The 22,385-nt window shown below is 46.2% G+C and overlaps 1 protein-coding gene across 38 annotated transcripts in view; it reads right to left on the bottom strand.

Annotated features, from left to right (window-relative positions):
• Positions 1-21,893, bottom strand: part of LOC137335779 (calcium/calmodulin-dependent protein kinase type II subunit beta) — a 233,461-nt gene extending 211,568 nt beyond the window's left edge. For all 38 annotated transcript variants that reach the window (XM_068001138.1, XM_068001148.1, XM_068001155.1 and 35 more), the window contains exons 1-2: positions 21,718-21,893; positions 21,391-21,485 (exon numbers count right to left, since the gene is read on the bottom strand). In XM_068001138.1, coding sequence (XP_067857239.1) covers positions 21,391-21,485; positions 21,718-21,782 — 160 coding nt within the window. In that variant the 5' untranslated portion in view covers positions 21,783-21,893. The remainder of the gene's footprint in view (positions 1-21,390; positions 21,486-21,717) is intronic.
• Between the last annotated feature and the right edge of the window lie 492 nt (positions 21,894-22,385).

The following is a 22,385-nucleotide window of genomic DNA, read 5'->3' as shown; positions in this document are numbered from 1 at the left end:
ACGCACATAGGGTGCCTCCAGTACAGCATTTTCAAAATCTCCTGACTCCTTCCAAAAGGCAAGAAGGACCATCTACTGCTCGGAAAGACAGGAGTCTTCCCAATACAAGCACTGGTTATCACCGTGTGGGCTGTTAAAGGTGCTGGGTTATGCTGGACGATGGTTCCACAGACACCACCTGGGGAGGGCAGGTCGCAGCCAAACAAAGTTCACAATGACAAGCTTTGAGAAAATTTCTTTCAAAGGGCACGCTTACTTCAACACAAATATAAGCAGCAAATATCCTCCATCCCACCCAGCATCTACTAATTCACTCAACAGTGTTCAGTTCCATTCGCAACCCCTCAGATAATGCGTGCCCGCATGCAGCAAGACCTGGACAACATCCAGGCTTGGGCTGATAAGTGGCAAGTAACATTCACGCCAGACAAGTGCCAGGCAATGACCATCTCCAACAAGAGAGAATCTAACCACCTTCCCTTGACATTGAACGGCATTACCATCGCCGAATCCCCCACAATCAACATCCTGGGGTTCATCATTGACCAGAAACTTAACTGGACCATCCACATAAATACTGTGGCAAGTCAGAGGCTGGGTATTCTGCGGATAAGTGCCTGGATAAGTGCAGCTCCAACAACACTCAAGAAGCTCGACACAATCCAGGACAAAGCAGCCCGCTTGATTGGCACCCCATCCACCACCCTAAACATTCACTCCCTTCACCACCGGCGCACTGTGGCTGCAGTGTGTACCATCCACAGGATGCACTGCAGCAACTCGCCAAGGCTTCTTCGACAGCACCTCCCAAACCCACGACTTCTACCACCTAGAAGGACAAGGGCAGCAGGTGCATGGGAACAACACCACCTGCACGTTCCCCTCCAAGTCACACACCATCCCGACTTGGAAATATATCACCTTTCCTTCATCGTCGCTGGGTCAAAACCCTGGAACTCCCTACCTAACAGCACTGTGGGAGAACCTTCACCACACGGGCTGCAGCGGTTCAAGGCGGCGGCTCACCACCACCTTCTCAAGGGCAATGAGGGACGGGCAATAAATGCTGGCCTCGCCAGCGACGCCCACATCCCATGAATGAATTTTTAAAAATTCCAGTGATGCGGTAATGAGCTGTCATTATGAGAATTGTGAGAATTCTGAGAATTGTGAAGAGAGGGGACGACGAGTATAAATAAAAGGAGTGAGAGAAGTCGGGGGGGGGGTGGTTGGAAGAGAATAAGATCGAAAGAACATGGTTTTCGGATGATGTCCCTGAGGGGTAACTGAGGTAATGAATAGGATGCGGTGGGGTTGGGGGGGGGGGGCGGGGGGGGGAGAGGGGAGGATGGAGGAGGACCCCAGGCACATCACGTTACCATGTAACCATAGGGGGAGACAACGTTTGAGAGTAGTGTCAACAGTTCTAAGAACGTGGTGGAGAATGGAGAGGTCAACCGGGGGGTGGGGGCGGCAGCGGGAGGAGTTTACAAGGGGCCTGAATGGAGAAAGGCGAGTGTGCAATGGGGCGGCCTCAGATGGAAAGGACAGGTTAAAGGTCGGGCGGTCGCTTGGCCATACAACTTCGATGATTGGTCCCTGTCAGGTTTAAGTTCAACACATTCACATCAGCAGCACGGAGCGCGCATGCTGACGTAATTCTGATGGCTGGTGAGTACAAGAGTTAAAAGATTGAAACCAAGGACAAGACGTTTCTTTGCAAAGCTCTTTTGAAAAAGTTACTTCTCTGAAACAACACGGGAGACGTCATCGTGCCTTTGAGTCGTCCCTTCCCACCCCTATCACCGCCTCAACCCTCCTGCAAGGTTCCCTGTCCCTCCAAAGCCATTCTCCATAATCCGACAGCACGGCCTACAGAATTTATGGCGGCACCACTCGCTTCGCTGTTTAGACAAAAGTCGAAGAATTTTTTTCACCTCAACTCCTCATTTTCTAGGGACAGGGTGAGGCAGCAGGCAAGAAGTTTTGACATCTATCACAGAGTGATGCAAGATCAGAGGGGAAAAAATAAATTAAAAATTTACAGGTGCGAGTTACAGTCTAATTGTAGAACAGGACTTCATTTCACACACAAAAAAGAACGAATGATTGAGCCGAGTCCCCATCTGAAGAAGCACAGGTCATCTTCTTGAAGATGAAACAAAAGTTTCACGCCACTGCCTCCTTACAGTGAAACTCGAGTCAAGTGAACGGTAGTGACAGCTCGTTTCAGTGGCACCTGCTCGGAGGATGTAGCATCCAAGATACAAGCAATCTGAAGGAGTGCACTCCCATTCTCGGACACCAGCCTCTCTTGCCCATCAGCATGTCCTGCCCCCAACTCTCAGATACAAATTTACAGTGAATGTTTGCCGAGCCCATTTGGACTCACACCCACCAACCCTCGCAACACCGCACCTGTGACAACCTCCCATCGACCCCACTGTGTACTGTGACACTCAACGGGCACCTGACTGTGTTAGCTGACTTGCTCCGATAGCAATATGCTCTTGTGCGAGGAATTAAAAACCGACAGCTCAAACTTACTTTCTCCCCCCACCCCGCCACCGTCTCCCCCCTCCCCCCTCCCCGTCCGAAGTTATGAATCCCCACATCACCGTGTCCACGGCTTGGTACCAGATTTCTGTCAAGACGAGGTTTAATGATTTCAGCTGGAGAATGACACACATACACCGTGAGACACAGGCTCGTCAAATATCAGGATAGGTTCACAATTGTTTATTGTGACCGAACTAAAAATCCCCGGCATCACCAATAAGCAAGATAGGCACCCGGAGAACACTGCATATTCTTGCAGCTGCTGAAGTTACATTTCTGCAATGTAATAATCCAAAAGTTTCAAAGGTTTAACGCAGTTCTACGGACACATGCGTTTTGAGGTTTCTGTTTTGTGAAGTCTTGTCCAGAAATAAAGACACACTGAGCAATCAGGAACTAACCAAATGTGCTGTCGATACAAGATAGTACGACAGCCAGCAATATCTCATATTCCTGTTCATTCATTTGGACATCTGCTTAGAAAGCCCATTAGTAAATCAGGTCAATAATAAATTGGCTATCTACCAGACCTATCGTTTCACTTTTTAAAAATTAGTTCCCGGGAGATTTGGAGGCAAGGTAGCACTTATTGCCCATCCCGAATTGCCCTGAGGGCTTTAAGAGTGTGGACTGGAATCACGTGTGGGCCAGACTGGGTAGGATGGCAGATTCCCTTCCCAAAAGACATTTTTCTGGTGCCAACTCACCAATAACCAGATTTGTTCAATTCTATTTCCCAACTTGGCATGGTGAGATATTCATGACCTCTGAGTTGCGAGAACAGTACCGTAACCACCACACGACCATACCCTGTAAATAGATACAACAGATAGCCTAATGGCACAAGGGATTTGGACAATGGGAATGATTGCAGACTTGGGACAAAACCTTGCCCTCTCCCAATGGAAGGACGGACAAGGCTTTATTTCAAGAATTATTCAGCTCTCACCCTTAATTTCAAGAAGGATGTTTTGGAGCTAGACTGTTCTATGAAGTGAAGATGTTCTTGGTGAAACCAGAGTTGAACAATAAACTCCAAGAACGTCCATATTTATACTCCTTGACCCCCATCCACACCAGGGAAATACTGGTCTCAAACACAAACTAGGCTCACACGTGAAGAATGGCAATTTGGGGGAGATAACAGAGGACGATGATTGGCTGGGGTGGGCCAATTCCCTCTCCCTTCCTGAAGGAACTGACCGTCACTGGGCTACACTTCCAAGGGCACCAGCCACCCTCTAGTACCCCAGCCCAGAGGACATTCTTCATCTGTGAGTCAGACACCACATGTCAGCTACTTGTTCAGGGGGGAGGAGGAGAAGAGGAGAAACACGGCCGAGCCTCACTCAATCTCCACAAACACACACACCATGCACACACTCTCCAGCAGGGATAGCAATCAGGAGCAGAAATCCTGGCTGATTCTCTTTCCCTCCCTCCCTCCCTCTCTCCCTCTCTCTCTCTCTCCCTCTCTCTCTCTCTCCCTCCCTCTCTCTCTCCCTCCCTCTCTCTCTCTCTCCCTCCCTCTCTCTCTCTCTCTCCCTCCCTCTCTCTCTCCCTCCCTCTCTCTCTCCCTCTCTCTCTCCCTCTCTCTACCCACCACCCACCCCCCTTCCCCTTCCCCACTCACCTTTATTACAGTGTTTGAATCAAATAGGTAAGTCATATCAAACTGCGTTACAGTATTCCTCCTCCCAACCCCAATGCACTCAGTTGATCCCACTGAAAATAAAGGAGACGTTCCAACACTTTCAAAAAGGAAGGGAAAGGGCTTGGGGCAGTGACCTCTTTATCAGAACTGAATCAGAACTCTTTCAGCGTCTGCACGATTCCCAGAGTACAAGTGTTGAGTTACATAGACCGTAGCATGCACTTGGGCTATACTCGGGAAAGGTGGGAGTGTGGGTGGAAGATGGGAGGCAGCGGAAAGACTAGCAGGAATTTAATTCTAATCAGACCACCAGCACAAGCCTAAGTCAAGTCACTTTGATTCACAGCTGGTCTAGAAGCAGCAAGGGCAGCACGAGGTGGGTATTTTTACATTGCAGCAGTCGGAGAGTAAACAGATCTCAACCAACCTTTGCGCACTGCCATGAGATTCAGAATAGTAACTGAACCCAACCCCTTAGCGTCTGAACAGGAGCACAAAGTTACAAGGCAGTAATTTCATCAAATAGGCCAGATGACGTCATATGCCATGAAAGGAAATCTCAAACCGGTTCACCAATATGCCAGCACAACTTCTCCTCTCCTCTCCACCTCCCCTTTGGGAGATACAATTACTGTCGTGAACTCTCTGCCGACTGTCAGCTTTCACAAAGTAAGAAGACAGGCGATGATTATTCGAGATGCAGGAGGACAGATTTTCCTCTTTTAGTGTCTGGGCATTAAGGATCATCTGAAAATCGAGCCGGGGGGAATCACAGGTCTGAACTGGAGCCCGTCCGTCAATTTAAATAGATGGCAAATCGTGCAGGCTTCATTAAACACGTGTGATCCTCCCATCCCATTTCCTCCATGTGCTGCGCCCAAGCGACCTTTCACACTCAAGCACAGTAACAGTTACATTGAGTCTATAGCATTCGGCCCAACTGGTCTATGTCGGCATTCATGCTCCAAATGAGCCTCCTTCCTCCCTACTTCATCTCACCCCTATCGCATACCCAAGAGGACACCTGCCCTATTGGCTCCTCTATCGAGAGCAACTTTCGACAACAGGAAAAGACCACTGGGCCCATCAAGACTGCCTGTTTTTCATGGACCAACCCCACACATCCACCTTCTTCTTAAACCCTTCTCTCTGTAGAGACACTTTCAATTGTCTCTTGAACCCACTAATACAGTGCACTTTGATGGCCTTCCCTGGTTGACCGATTCAACACCATCACCCTTGGGTGAAAAAGTTCTGCCCAGCTTCCCTTCCTTATTGTCAGATTTTTAACTCTCATCCCCTGCACTTGCAAAGTTAAGTGCAGTTGAACCATTGTTGCCGGTCTGGCACTGTAACATATGACAATGACAGACAGGAAAAGACCCTCTTCTCCATCCAGCCTGACCCACACAACTGCAATGCCTTGTGCATCATAATATATACACTTCCCACCCCACCTGAAAGCCATGTAATTTCCCAGGAGAGGCAAAAAAAAGATTAAAAAAACAGGCCAATTGGGGAAAAAATCTGGAAAATTCCTCTCCGACCCCTTTAGGCGATCGAAACTAGTCCAGGAGGCCATTCTGGCCCTGATTAATTTAACCTGGAGCGTAAACCTGCGAGCAATCCACGAGATTCGGAGTAAACAAAGGCGCCACGCAGAAAATATAACGCAATTTCCATTTTCTTCAGGTGGCGTAAAGGAATTCCCACCCTCCAAGTCATTGTGACGGAATCAAAGAACGCTAGGGAGCCGATATGGCGGCCATTTTCAAAAAGGGTGACAATACCAACCCACCTGTCTCACATCAATACACCGTTTTAAAAAAACAGAATTGATCACGAGCAAACTTGAGGATTGCTTGTTTGATAGCGACCAGTAAACAGCAGCTGGTATGGATTCAAAATGAAAGGCCCGCTTGGCCAAACTCCTTGACTTTTCCAAGGCAGTGACACCCCAAGTGAACTCTGGGACCTTATAATGTGGTGCATCTCGACTTCCAAAAACCATTTGACAAGATCATACATGGAAAGGCTATTCCTTCAGCTTAATTCAACGGGGTTCAAAGCTGAAACCTAGGAACAGGCAGGCGCAATGGGGGTTTTATAAAGGAGTTTAGTCAGGTGGGGAGAGGGGAATGTCTGCTCTTTCCAATGGACATCAAGGGCTTCGATTCAGATTTTCAATGGAAACCGGTCGAATTTACGGATGATACCAAAGTAGGAGGGGCAGTTTAATTTGAGGAGGCAGCTCGAAACTAAGAGCTGAATGAGACAAAATATTTAAGTGGGCAGAGGAAACTGGAAGAGTGACAATTGTGAAGCAACACACTTGGGAAGAAAAAAATGGATGAGTAAGACTCCAGTCTGACAAAGAACTGCTGGAGGTTAACGAACAAGTCAAGTCGTTCTGTGTCAAGACCACACTGTGCCAGTATCGGCAAATCAAGACACAGAGGAGAGTGAATCCCAGTTGTAATTACAGGTTACAGTTTACAGTGAGGTTAATACTGCTTGTAACATTCATTCAGCATTCCTGGACCAGAAAGACTTGCATTTCTCTGGCACCTTTCACGACCTCAGAACATCCCAAAGTGCTTTACAGCCAATCAAGTGCTTTTTTGAAGTGTAATCACTGTTGTAATTTAGAAAACACAGCAGCTAATTTGTGCACAGCAAGTTCCCAGAAACAGCAATATGACAATGACGAGATAATCTGTCGCTAGAAGGATAAATATTGGCCAGGGCATGGGGAGAACTCCCTGCACTTCTTCGTGGGATCTTTTACATCCACTATAAGAGGGCAGACGGGCCTTGGTTTAACGACTCATCTGAAAGACAGCTGAAGATGTGCATTGTTTAGGCCCACACATTAAGAACGGCTACTCGAGTGAGGTACTGGAGGGGTGGCCAGAAAGACAAAGATGACAAGTAACTGAAACAAGAGATAGCATTATTTCTGGTCGGAGGAGAAAGCCAGTTGATTGAAAGTGTTGTTGAGCAGCAGCAGGAGCTCCTTAGCGCCCTGCTCAGTCGACTGTCGCTTTGGATCTTCAATGCGCATGGGGAGTACAAGATTGAAACCTCTCGCTTGTCCGAGGTGACCAAGGTCAGAGAGGCAATAATGAGTTTTCTGCACAGCACCATGTAGAATCATAGAAATTTCAGCGAAGGAAGCAGCAATTCGGCCCATCTCCGGTGCTAGCTCTGTGTCGGAACTTTCCACTTCAACTCCCCATTTCCCTGCTCTTGCTTCATATCCCCTCTTTTTCTTCAAGTGTTTGATTTAATTCTCCCGTAAATACCACACCTTGAAAACCCACACATCAATAAAGGGAAGAATTTTCCTATAGGGGAGGTTATGTCTGGAAGTTGGGCCCCAAGGCCCAACTTATTTTGAATCATCTTTTCTTTTAAAAACATTAGAAGGCCTAAAACTAGACACGAAAAGGGAGGAATCCAATGGAACCAAACCTCTCCCAGTGTCCGCCCCCCTTCTCTTCTGAAAGCACCAATCCCTACTGGGGTACATTTCTATGGGCACTGGGCAACCTCCAGTAACTTATTCAAGTGGCCATTCTTAATGAGTGAACATCTTCAGCCCACTGGACTAAAGGAACCATCTACAACCACATCTCGTCTGGTCCTCATGCTGGCCACACACGCTCGCACTTCCCAGCAATGGGTCACTCGGGACCGATCAGGGACAACAATCCTGGCTATCGTTTCCCTCCTTAGCGTAGAACGTAGAGGCACAGAGGCTACCAGTAGCAGTCCGACTGAGATTAGCCAAAGCAGCACAAGTCAGGGATCACTTCTGGGATCTTCTGGTCTGTACGGCTCAGTTACACACTTGGTAGGAAATAAGCTGTTAGAAGCAGCAAAATCTTAAATTTTTATCCTCTACAATTAAAAAATATTTAAACATTGTTGATAATCATTTGTCTTTTTATGAAAATTATGTCCATTGATAGGTTACTTATCTCACACTGGTGGAACAACAACTGGCATTTGTATATCATCTTCAACATAGAAAACATCTCATAGGCATAATCAGATAAATGAGCGCTGAGCTCTGGAAGGACATGTTTCGACAGGTGACCAAAAGCTTTATCAAAGAGGTGGGTTTTAAGGAGGGTCATAAAGGTGGCGAGGAAGGTGAAAAGGTGGAGGCGTTTAGAAAGGGAATTTCAAGGCCTGGGGCTTCGGCAGCGGATGGAACAGCTTCCAATGTTGGGGCGATGGGGGGGGGGGGGGGGGGGGGGGTGGGTGGGACATGCAGGTGCATAAAAGGCCAGAGTAAGAGAAACAGAGAGTTCAGGGGGTGGGAGGAGTTGTTAGACTGAAGGAGGTTACAGAAGTATGGAGGGGCGAGGCTATGAAGATACTTGAACAGGAGGATGAACATTTTAAATCCGAGATGTTAGGGGACCAGGTACCAATGTTGGTGAACGAGTGAAACTTGATGCACAAAAGATGCCAGGCAGCAAAGTTTTGGATAAGCTGGAATTCATGGAGGATGGGAGCCTAGTCAGGAGAGCATTGGAATTATCAAGTCTGGCAATGACAAAAGATGAGGGTTTCAGCAGCAGATAAGCTAACGGAGGGGCTCAGACGGATAATGTTACGGAGGTGGAAGGAGGTAGTCTTTAAGATGGCGTGGATGTGGAACTGGAAACTCAGCTCGGGATCAAATAGACCGCCAAGTTTGCAACAGGCTGTTTCGACCCAAGGCAGCGGCTGTGGAGGCGTTGGAGTCGTTAGCAATGGTATGGAGTTTGTACGGGGGATTCAATGGTCCTTCAGTGTTGGACAATCTGACTTGTTACAATGAAACCCTTTTCAGGAACTTGCACACACATATACAGCTCTACACCATTTTTACTTTCCAATCTCCTTCACCAAACAATGCTTCCTGCACTGAGCCACATCCAGCTCCCATCCAAAGCCACTTCCAGCAAGGAACTTAATGGAATTTCTGCTCCATTTTTCCCTTCCTAGACCTAGAAGCAGTGACACTAATTGTAGGTGGGATTATCCAACTCGGCACAAACTGGAGATCAAACATGGGACCTTCTCAGTCTGTATGACTCAGTTACGCAATGGGGAAACTTGCTGAGGCATCAAGCAGTTCCAATGTATTTCACTGTGATGAGCTTCAGATCTGCACCGTTCTCGGGGGCTCAGATTCAATGGAATGTTTAACACAGTGGAATTCTAGCTAGACTTGAGTAATGCTGAATCTGGATCAGAGCGAGAGTATTATTAGAAGGAAAGGGTGACTCCACCAGAAATTACTGATCCAGGATGGGATTTCTAACTGCACACAAAAGGAAAAATAAATTGACAAAAATGGAAAAATGATGAATGCGCCCAACAATAAAAAGCACTTGTGTGTTTACTATCCTGATAGTTCAGTGTTTACGGATGCGCAGACTGACACCCAGATGCTTCCCAGCCTGTCCCTCAGCAAAGGAACGCAGCCTGAATGAAAGAAGTAAGTCTCTGATGAATAATCGCACAGAAGCACTTCAGAAACCAGCAGTGTGGCAGATTTGTGCTCAGATCTTTTGCCAGGACTGCGGGTGGTGCTTGACCTGGGAGTGAGGTATTGATTGTGCAGGACACCAAGAAAATCTATCCCATGTATTGCAGATGGTTCATCTACCAACTTTTGAAAACAACTTCTTACCCCTCAGGGCAGTGACTCATGCTGGGGTTTGGTTCGGTTCAGTTTCACATGCAGCCCTCAGGGACCAAAAGCAAGCTGCTATTTTTTGCATGAGCCCAGACAGTCAGTGTTACAGGCCATTCACATGTTGGGAAGGGGCTGGAGACTTGGCCAATTTTCCCCCATCCCTGACCCAGGGAAATTGAGTTCCATTATAGCTTTCCATCACTATCCTTGGTGAAATTACTTAACTCTGCACAGGACAGATAAAGAAAAGACTCACATTTACATAGTGTCTTTCATGAGCATAGGACGTCCCAAAGTGCTTTACAGCCAACAGAGTACTTTTTGCAGTGTAGTCACTGTTGTAATGTAGGAAATGCGGCAGCCAATTTGCGCACAGCAAGCTCCCACAAACAGCAATATGATAATGACCAGATCATCTGTTTTTTTGTGATGTTGACTGAGGGATAAATATTGACCAGGACACCAGGGATAACTGCCCTGCTCTTCTTCAAATAGTGCTACGGCATCTTTAACGTCCACCAGAGAGGACAGAGGGGGCCTCGGTTTAACGTCTCATCTGAAAGACGGAACCTCCGACAGGGCAGCGCTTCTTCAGTACTGCACTGAAGTGTCAGCCTGGATTATGTGCTCAAGTCTCTGGAGTGGGACTTGAACCCATGACTTTCTGACTCAGAGGCGAGAGTGCTACCACAGAGCCACAGTGATCAAAGGTGGGTCTTTCTTGCCATTTACTCACTGAGCCATCAGGAGAGCTCAAATTAGTTTTTATTTTTATTGCAAATGTGCAAACAAGAGATACTTTTCATCCTCCGTCCGTTACCCCCCCCCCCCCCAAACAATATTCGCAATACAGAATATTTTCTCAGAGGCCTCCAACATGATGGAATTCAAACTGAAATATGTCAGAAGTTCCAAAGTGAAGCTGACACTCCAAGTGTTTCACAGAGTGGAGGTGGGGGGGGGGGGGGGGGGGGGGGGGAAGAATCAAAAGGATTGAAACAATCCCACAGCCAGTCTCACGAACCACTGCACCACCAGTTTCAGACAGGTGCTCAGATACCGGGTACCAGCCCCACCCCATCCCATCTGATCTCAGTGCTACTTCCGGCTTCTTTTTAGTGTACACACCAACATAAAACAGCAGCCACTGCACTCCGAAGTAAATCACTCCATGGACAGTGCTTTGAGATGTAGATAAGGTGCTTTGTAAATATGAAAATGAAAAATGAAAATCTCTTTCATTAAGAATGTCTTCTGGGACCTGAGCACTCTTAGTCCAGTTGCAGAGTCCAGCAGTCCTGCCGATTCACTCAATCACTGTTTGGGGCGGGGGGTCTTTTTAATTAGACCATTGTGAATGGCCTTGGGATGTTTTTCTATCTAAAGACGCGATATAAATGCAAGATGTTGGGTGTTTACATATGATTATGTAAGTCTGTGCACTGTTTTATTTTACGCCCTTCATTATTCAATGATGCAGGATGGCTGGTTTGGCGCGGAATGACAGTAAAAATTCACTCCAATTGCAAGCGTTATGCTTTTTTAAAAAAAAAATTGGATACACTGCAAATTTTTAGAACAAAACTTGCTGAACAGGATCAGAGATAATGTAGGTCACAGAAAGATAAAGAGCCAAAAAAAATGGCAGTTGTAAAATGTGCAGAATCTTCATTTTGCAGATAGTCAGAACCCGAAATGGGGAAAGAATGAGGGAAAGAGCAGGATGTGGGACGAATTGGCTGAATGGCCTCCTTCTGTGCTGTATCAGTGTATAATCTCAGAACTGCTAACCACCAGTTAACCATTTCAGATCCTGGTGGCCATTGTCTTTTTTTTCGTGCGTTGCAGCTTAAACTAAATATGCCTGAACTTCTTCGAAACCATTCCCTTTCTCCACTCTCGAGGCTCACTTCCCACTCCATTCCCAAGACCAAGCTTGAGTAAGCAAATCAATCCCTGTCTTCATCCATTAGGAGATGCATGAGCCACAGCCTGGGGCAACTCATTATTTGTTTTGAGTCCCATTACGACTAGAGAATTATTTTCTGAATATAAAAATATTAAATTATTCTGAACTTGCAAGTTCACTCATGCAAGAATGGTTTACTTCTAAAATCCAAATCAATGACTGAAAAAAAAGGGACAATCATCAATTATTTAATGCACTCACCAATTAAGAGGAAAAAAAATTGCACTGTAGCACGAGTAATGTATCCTACTCCAGAAATATATCTTCCACTCTTTTCCTACAATTCCCTAGAAAACACCACCAAGTTCACAGATAGGGATGAGGGGGAGGTTCACGGTAAATGAATGCAGGCATGAGCAAAACTATCTACCACTTCAAATAACAAATTTAATTGAATACACAGACAGCTTTCAGCAGAACCAAGTGTAAAGAGTGACATATTCCAGGGCCCCTATATTTGGTGGTTCTACTCCAACGTATTGTTCTGCCACTTTCAATTTGGCAATTGAAGGTAACATGAAAAACAGCCAGTCGAAACTTGGAATAACAAGGTTTTTGAACGCACTGAAAATTATTTTCATCAAATATACAAAGATGAAGCAATTACTTCAAAAATTGAGGACATAAGAAAACTAAAAAAGGTTAATATTGCATTCCTCCAACAACTTGCTCTTCAGTAACCCAGCAACAACAACAACTTACATTTATATAGCACCTTTAATGTAGTAAAATATTCCAAAGAGCTTCACAAGAGCGTTATGAGACAAAATTTGACACCAATCCTGATAAGGAGATATTAGGGCAGGTGACCAAAAGCTTGGTCAAAGCAATAGGTTTTAAGGAGCATACTTAACATTTATGTAGCATTTATCACATCTCTCAGAGACATGTCAAAGCATTTCCCATGCAATGTAGCGACTGTTGTTAAGTAAGCATGGGTTATGCTCACACAGCAAGATCCCAGAAGCAGCAAAAAGATCATGGCCAGTGAATCTGCTTTTTATATAGTACTGGCCAAGGACAGAATGTTGGCCAGGATACTGGGAAAACTGCCTGCTCTTCCTTGAATGGTGCCATAGAAGGCTTAACACCGACCCGACTCACAAGAACAGGCAGGCGGCAGCTCAACTGAATGATCCCTTACAGCAATTGCAACACTCCCTCGGTTCTGCACTGCAAGGTCAGCTCAGATTATACGGTGTCTGCCATGGCTCAGAGGTAGCACTCTATCGAGTCAGAAGGTTGTGTGTTCAAATCCCACACCAGCGACTTGAGCATAAAGTCGAGGCTGACATTTCAACGCAGTACTGGGGAAGTGTTGCACTGTTGGAGGTGCTGTCTTTCAGATGAGACGTTAAACCAAGGCCCCATCCGCTCTCAGGTGGACGTAAAAGATTCCATGGCACAATTTCGAAGAAGAGCAGGGGAGTTCTCCCCAGTGACCTGGCCAATATTTATCCCTCAACCAACACCTAAAAACAGATGATCTGGTCATTATCACATTGCTGTTTGCAAATTGGTTGCCACATTTCCTACAATACAAGTGACTACACTTCAAAAAGTACAACATTGACTGTAAAGCGCCTTGGGACATCCTGAGGTTGTGAAAGGCGCGGTATAAATGCAAGTCTTTTTTTCCATCATTGTGTGGGATACTGAAAAGTTTCACCCATCAGTCACATCTTCATGCAGGTTTTGGGAGCTCCAAATATTTGGGGAGCAGTGAACCTTTACAGCACGCACTGCGATTTTCTTAACGAGCAAGCTTAAAACTCTCAACTGGAACGTTTACACCAGAGCAAGCTATGCTCTGAACTTTACGTTCCCGCCAGGTCCTGCTTCACAATACACCATGCATCACCAATGTAGTGTCCGACAGAGGACATGTACTGAATAGTAACTTCCCCCATTAGTTACCTTGCATACAAGTATTTCTTTTTCTTCCCTACTGTTTTAAATTAAGCGGTACAAAGGTTAATTTCACACGACAAAGTCTTCTATTTGAAGCCTTTCAATCAACCTTCAAACTCTTGCAACCTCCGGAGGTTTGATTCAGATCCTCACAAAGTTAATGATTTCCCTGCTTCAGACTGAATTATTATTCATGTAGCTGCTTTGTTGCACATTCTATTTATAGCATCTGGGCTCCCGATTTTTGAAAGATTTGCAGCTCAGTGTGGAGTTGCATTTTGGCGCATTCTTGTCTCAGGAAGGCCCTTCGGGGGGTGGGGGAGCAATAACTCTTCAGTCTTCAACACACAAGAGCTGTGGGGGTGGGGGTTAACTTTGGTCCATTTTTGGCTGACCGTGAAGAAAGAGGTTCGCGTCACGTGGAGGATAAACACCAACATGGACTGGTTGGGCAGAGTGGCCTGTTTTGTAATTCTATGTGTCACTTCGGCATCCGACATGACCCAGCCCAAGGATATAACATAGATTCGAAGAAGAGTCAAACGCCCTGAATGTTCACCAAAGTGCTTTGATTCTTGGTTGAGCATCACGCTCCGAACTCAGGTGTGCTGCTTAAACTGCTCAAACTACTTAACTAAACAAATCAGAAACTCAATTATCAGGCATCTGCGACAACTCACAGTAAAGTTTCTGTTACAGGTACACCTCATCAGCATGAGCAAGATAGCTGGGCCAATGAGCCCAGAAATGTAAACATGACAACGTTCCTCCCTCTTTTTCGATCAGATGTCCATCTGTAAATCTCAATTGTTTCTTTTGGAAGATGAAAACTCAACCCCTTTTGATGAATGTATTCGCTCAAAGCACAGTAGCCCAATACAGTGATATAATATTTATATAATGCATTTTCATGTCATCAAAACATCTCACACAAGGAAGGTGTCCCCTTGAAGTGCTGTGACTATTGCGTAGATATAGCAACTATCTCGCAATCTTTCACAGACAGCAATAAGGTGAATAATCAGTTAATCTGTCCTTTTTTTTGGTGGTGTTGGTCAAGGGAGGAATGTTGGCCAGGACGGAGCAGGTCTTATGGACATTGGGAGATTCAAACTGGGAATTGCGGGAAAAGTGGGCACGGATTTGGGAGGCAACATGTTCAAGGACTTGAGAGGAAAGGGAGATTGGAGATGGGGCGGTAGTTTGCAAGGACAGAGGGACCAAGTTAAATTTTTTTGAGGAGGGGGTGATGACGGCAGTTTCGTGCCCACCCAACACACTTGAATTGGGAATGCAAAGCTCAATTGACAGCAAAAACACCATCGGTCCAAAGTATTTGAGGCAATTAAAGTTCAGAGCAATGTTGCATGCAGTGTTCTCAACAGTTTCCACAGCATTTCCAGAGATATATGGAGATTCAGGACCTATGAATTATGCTGGGTCTAAGAATACTCTACAAAATGACCATTTCTCCACTGGCAAGCCTCTGGTGTCAGTTCTTGTGAGTCAATTCGAATAATAGTCAACAACCACTTGCATTTATATAAAATGTCTCAAGGCACTTCACAGGACCGTTATCAGACAAAAACTGAAACCAAGACACAAAGAGATTTTAGGACAGGTGACCAAAAGCTTGGCCAAAGAGGTAGGTTTTAAAGGGAGGTAGAGAGGCAGAGAGGTTTTAGGGACGGAATTCAAGAGCTTAGGGCCTAGGCAGCTGAAGGCATGGCCAACAACGATGGGCGATGGAAATAGGAGATGCGCAAGAGGAGGAGCACAGAGAGCTCGGCGGGTTGTCGGGCTGCTGGAGGTTACAGAGATAGGGAGGGGCAAGGCCATGGAGGGATTTGAACACAAGGATGAGAATTTTAAAATCGAAGAGTTGGTGGAACGGGAGCCACTATTGGTCAGCGAGCACAGGTGTAATGGGTGAATGGGACTTCGTTCGAGTTAGGATACGGGCAGCAGAGTTTTGGATGAGCTGAAGTTTATGGAGAGTGGAAGATTAACACTGGCAGTTAGGCAACAGGAGATGAACTGCGAAGCAACAAGCAAAGTCAATAAAAGGCCAATCTTTTGATCCAAAACAGCACAAACACGTGCCTCTCAGATGGTTGTTAAAAGCCTTATACCAGGAGTGACATTTAGAAGGAGCACCTCCCACTGTAAAATTAATTAAGAAATCGAACCTGCCTCACCCTAACGTCAATTTGCATCGTCCCTTCCCACGACTTGTGGCTCAGACTAGATTCGGCACGACTGCATTCCCGTAGAAGCACTTCAATGCTGATGGTTCAGTAGATCAATGGCACACTACACACACATGGAGACCAGTCAGGTCTCAAGGTCTTTATTCCCTGATCTGTTGACCTCAACCAGTGCGGATGTAGGAGTGCTGCAATTGGGCCCAGCATCTGTCGACTGGAGGGGGAGGGGGAGGGGTAATGAGTAAGGTTTCTACTTTTCGTTGCTATCTGGTAACCTGTACTGCAGACGCAAAGGATGAGAGGAGAGAATGTGCTGCTAATTTTCCTGGTCCAAAGCTTGGGGCCACTGGATCTCCTGGGAACAGAGAATATCGGAATATCAAGGCAGAGACGAGCTCATTCCCATCAGGAGGCTAGCCTGATATTCTATCCATTTAAATTAATGCATGGAAAACATTAACTAAATCAAGCAGGCTCATGCGTGTGCCTCTGTGCCCGATATTCCTATGTCTGCTGCGTCCAGACGACCCAACAACTGCAGTAACAGGAGCAGGAAAATCGACTCCTGTATGTCGGGAAAGGAGAATGATTGGGCTTGGGACTGCCAGGACTCACTGTTCAGGCTTGCACCTGAAGGAATGGCAATTGGGCGAGCTACAGGAAGGTTCGACTCGAACGCTAGTTAAACCCTCAGAAGAACAGGGAGAAGAGACAAAGAAAAAGATTCCAAATACTTCCGTTTTGCATCTCTTCTCATTACACAGCCCTGTGAACCCAACAGGTTTTTAAAAATAATTTTCAACACCAGTGACAGTTACTGTAATTGCGTTACCACCTTCCAAAAGCTTCAATTTATTCAAATCATTAGTGCAGTTAATAGAATACTTATTCACATTTTGCAATGGGCAGAATTACCCTTAGATAACTACTGCCAAAAATACCCTACACCCACTTATGCTTTCAGATGTTGTTATTTGGGCCCCTCTTTTCGCTGGCCCACCCCTTCCCCATTGAGGGGGCAGACACCAAACTCTTTCTGTTTTCAACTCGCTGACAGCAGCCCACTGTTGACTCAATTATTTTTTCCCCCTCCCGTTTTGGGAGGGAACAGCAGAAGGGAAAGGTGGAAGTGTCCCAGCTCCTGCTCACGATGGGACGCCCTGCCTGAGGTCAGTAGGCGGGACAATCTGGAGCACTGGAGAAGGTGCAAAAAAGATTTACAAGAATGATATCTGAACTGAGAGTTTACAACTATCTGGAAAGACTGGAGCTCTTTTATCTGGAAAAGAGAAGGCAGATGGGTGACCTAATAGAGGTCTTCAAAATTATGACAGGTTTGATAGGGTAGACCGAGAGAAGATGTTTCCATTTGTGGGGGAATCCAAAACTAGGGGCCACAAATATAAGATAGTCACTGATAAATCCAATAGGGAATTCAAGAGAATCTTCTTTACCTAGAGAGTGGGTAGTATGTGGAACACGCTACCACAAGGAGTAGTTGAGGCAAATAGCAGATGTGTTAAAGGGGAAACAAGAAAAGTGCACGAGGGAGAAAGGAATCGAAGGATAGAGTTAGACGAAGTAGGGTGGGAGGAGGCTCATGTGGAGCATAAGCAATGGCACAGACCATTTGGGCCGAATGGCCTGTTTCTCTGCTTTAAATTGTGTGTAATTCTACGTAATCATGGGTGCGAAACCACCTCATTCTGTCGTGTAGGACATTTTGCAAAGCAGCGCCGCCATAATGGGTCTGAGATAGATCTGTTTTTAACTTCACCCTACCACTCATAGGGTCTTGCTGAGCAACGTGCTGTAATACAGGGCAAGGATGCTGGCCGACATATTGAGAGAATTCCTCTGCCCTTCTTGCAATAGTGCCATGAGATCTTTTACATCCATCGGAACAAGCAGGCAAGGCCTTGGTTTAATGTCTCATCCAAAAGAGAGCATATTCCCTCAGTGCCACATTGAAATGTCAGCTGAAATTGTATGCATAGTGGAGATTAAACCCACGATCTTCTGACTCAGAGGCATGCGTGTAACAACTGAGCCAAGCTGACACTTCACAGGATGAGAAAGTAATGTTAGAATCATAAAGCACTGGAGGCCATTCAGCCCCTCATCCTGTGCCAGCTCTGACAGTTATCCAATTATTCCCACTTCCCCACTCTTCACCCACAGCCCTGCAAATCTTTCCCTTTCAAGCATGTATCCAATTCCCTTTTCAAAAAGTTACTGTTGAATCTGTTTCCACCACCCTTTCAGAGAATGCATTACAGATCATAGCAACTCGCCATGTTAAAAAAAAATTCTCATCTCCCCTCTGGTTCTTCTGCCAATTACCTTCAATCTGTCCCCTCTGGTTACCGACCCTCCCACCAGTGGAAACAGTTTCTCCTTATTTACTCTATCAAAACCCCTCATAATTTTGAACAACTATTAAATCTCACCGTAACTGTCTCTGCTCCGAGGAGAACAATCCCCGCTTCTCTCGTCTCTCCACATAACTGAAGTCCCTCATCCCTGATACCATCCTAGTGAATCTCCTCTGCACCCTCTCCAAGGCCTTGACATCCTTTGTAAAGTGTGGTGCCCAGAATTCGACATAATACTTCAGCTGAGGCTTAACCAATGATTAAGAAGGATTAGCAGGAAATATTCCTCAACAGTGCCCCCTCCCAGCCTGCACCTACTGGCTCCTGAATTATGGTGCCATGGTTCCAGCTGCCCTCCAATGCTATGCCCAAGTGCCCACTTCTCCCGTTGGAGCACAGACAGTGACTACCGTCAGGTTATTTGACCAATGGGGCAGCCGAACCCTATCCTGCCCTCACCTGACCCCTCACCTCCCTCCCACCCCTACAGTGGACAGCAATCAGTGGCATACCTTACCCCTCCCGACCCTGGAGACACTAAAGCAAGTCCAGAACCACTACCCTCGTGGAGTTTAGCTGAAAAGTGACCAGGGATTCCTGTGTTTGGTTGTTAAGATTTTTGAGTAGTGGATAAGCAAGTGAACTTATGTGGATCCTTATACAATTGGATATATTTGAGGTTAATTGTACCAAACTCCAGTAAATGTCAATGAGTGAGGGGGGGCTACACTGACAGCCTCTGCCAAAGCACCAAGACCAGCCGGTTCACGACCCCCAGCCTTTGTGGTTGAGAGAGGTCGGACGTGCGAGGCAGGCAAAGCAATTCACTCCCTCGTACTTTTAAGACAAATCGTAAACTACACAAAAATGTCTTCCTCATGAGGAAATCGGGCAGGTATTCCTAGAAGGTCTCGACAGAGTGAGGAAGCAGCATGTGGATAACACGCATCTTTCCATCCATGGGTAAAGGGAGACCTCCGCCTTCTTACCCAGCCCATTAGGGTCATCTGCAGCCACACCTGCCAAACCAAATCAGGTGACCTGCCTTTAGATGACAGCGTGCCTCGCCTGCATCCTGTTCCACGATGCCTCATTGGACTGGAACCCTCCTCCTCAATAACTTTGTGAAATTCCTCTCTCGGTCTTTAAAAAGCCCCTTGAAGCGTAGGTATTTAACCCTCCAAAACCCACCCCCTCCCCCCACCATCTTCTCCCATCGCCTCCCCTTGAAACTGCTCTCACCGTTCCTTTACAGAAATAAAATGTAAAAAAAATGAAAAGCAAGTGCTACAACTCAACCCACAACAGAAAGAAAAAGCTGCAAACACACAGGTCAGTCGGCATCTTTGGAGAGAACAGGCAGCCGATGAGCGGGGCTCGGAGGGTCCCGAAGAACAATACAAGCCCAGAACCCTCAACTGTCCGTTCTCTCCGCAGATGCGGGCTGACCTGCTGCAGGCTTCCGGCTCTTTCTCCGTGATATACATTAAAAGAAAATTGTTTGACTTGCCAGTGTATTTCATGTCGCACGTCAAGTTCTGCACTGAATTAGCATTGCTCCTTGCAGTATGACAAACATTATGAAGGGTAGGATTGAGATGCTCTCTGCATCCCTCCCCTCTCTGAAACTCACCCCACGTCTGGCTTAGGCAAAAGAAAAATAATTGCAAAAGCACACTTAACATATGCTGCTTATACACATACCTCCCAGCACCCAGCTTAGGCCCTGACAGCAGGTTATGTATGCACCCTGGGGGCAGGGGTATGGTGTAATGGCAACAGGCATGAAGTGAGGGAGGCAAAGCAAAAAAAAAAAGCACATGATTTATTTATAAACTTCAGACAAGAATGAGGATGGTTTTTATTTCAATTTACACACAAAACAAGCCGTCTTCAAAACCACTGCTAACGTTCAGAGCTTGAAATTGATCGCAAGGAAAACAAGAACCAGCCTCAACGATGATATTTTGGATCTACTTCTTTTATTGCATTGAAATGAATCTCAGTCGGCACCTCACAGGGCTAGCTCCATCAGACTGCAGTCATGCAGACACGGTAAAACACAAGAAATCCAATGCACACTGGAATTAGCTGTACAATTATATCGACTGGGTGGGGAGCGAGAAGGGGTAGGTGAATGAGCAAGGGTCATGCGTGTTTATAAACACATTTTCCCCACAATTCAGGAGATTTGAGCCCAGCTTTAATGATTGTTGATTAACGAGCACAGCCCAATCTTCCAGCACCACCACCGCCGCCGCAGCGGTACAGTTCTTCCTGCACCAAGAACCAACGTACTTTCAATTATTGAAAAAAAGACGTTTGAGCAAAGCCCCCCCTGTTTATTTTTTATATATATTATTTGTGAAAGGCTTCCTGCTCCTGAAATACCACGGTGCGCCAAGATCTTTTTTAAAAAATAGCAAACTCGTGTTGAAATTGCATTCGCCATATAAGGACAAAAGAAAAAGCAAAATAAGAAACATGCTGCAACTAGCCCGCAGTCAAACAGCCACAGCCAAAGCCCTGTGTGACCAACTGATACTGTAACAAGTTGCACATATGAGATTGACACTGTCTTATCCTCCCTCACGTTCTCCAACGCCCTGCGTGCGGGCAGAGCTGCTGCGAATTAAGTTGCAAAACACAAAAGAATATAAACAACCAAATATTTCACAAAAAAAAGTGACTGAATGGTCAACGGGCAAGGAAAATGCAAACCTGGGGAGGACGGGGAGGTAATTTCTGACATACATTTTATAAACAAAAACAAATCCGATAGATCAAAAAAAGGCTGAATTTCAGCGTCGCTGTCACCTACTTTGAAACTGCTTAGATGGGTGGGTTAAGATTGACAGCTTCTTCTTACTATTGCCCACAACACCACCACCACCTCCTCCTCCTCTTCTCCTCTTCTTCCCCCCCCCCCCCCCAAAAAAAAAATACAGCGCCTGCACTATGTACCTCAGGGAAAGAATATATAAGAATTTACAACAATAAAACATTCAACTACCAACCTCTAGCAGAGAGCTTTTTGGTGTTGATGATTTTCGCTGCATATTCTTGCCCTGTTGACAGTTTGACACATCGGCGGACGATTGAGAAAGCGCCTCTGAAAAGGGAGAAAGAGAACAGAGACAAAATTAGGCACAGTGTAGCGCAAGGAATTTTTTTTACATGAAAAGGATCATAAATGTTGCAATCTTTCCTTTGCACCAGGGGGTTGGAGGTTTCCCCTGAGCCTGCTCAAAAGGCGGGGGGGGGGGGGGGTGGGTGGGGAGGAAAGAGAGAGAAAGGAAGGCGAGCTGGCTTGGAACAGGGAGGAAGGAGGCTGTGTCACTTACTTGCCCAGCTCCTCGTAAAGCTGGTATTCATCGCTGAATCGGGTACACGTTCCAGTCGAGGCCATGTTGGAAAATTGCAACTCGAGACTGCGAGGGAGGGAGCGATCAAGCGAGCGCAAAGCTGCCGGGCGCCGGGTGATTGACAGCCAGCCAGCTCACTCACTTCCCTCCCTCCCTCCCCCTGAGCCGGAGCCAGGAAATAGCAGCTCGGCCCGCCCGCCCGCCTCTCGCGAGAAGGTAGGCAGGAGAATCTGGCTCGGTGAGCTCCCAGTGATTGACAAGTCTGAGGCAAGGCGACTCTTGGTTTGATGAGACATAGATTGTAACTTATTGTTGCACTGTTGCCATTGCATTTAATCACCTTCCCGTTGTTGTTTTGAGGTTTTGGAAGATTTATTGTTTCTGTTGCAAATGTCTCCCAGTGTGGGACAGCTGTCAGCAATTGGAATGATTGCATTTGCTGACTGCAGTACAGGACAGGTGATAATCACAGGCACACGCACAAAAAAAAATCCCCACAAATCTGAAACAAGAACCAGTAAAAGGGTTTCCGCGACCGGTGGGCACCGCAGGGACTGCAGTGTTTGGTGGATAGTGAAAATATTTAATTTAAGTTTGTTTTGTATGATTTGGGAGTCTATTGTCTATACCCCTCTTACAAAGAGGGC

Source organism: Heptranchias perlo, chromosome 20, assembly GCF_035084215.1.
Source record: "Heptranchias perlo isolate sHepPer1 chromosome 20, sHepPer1.hap1, whole genome shotgun sequence".
NCBI classification, from domain to species: Eukaryota; Metazoa; Chordata; class Chondrichthyes; order Hexanchiformes; family Hexanchidae; genus Heptranchias; species Heptranchias perlo.
Note: the sequence above shows the minus strand (reverse complement) of the source record. Positions and strands in the feature narration are given on the sequence as shown.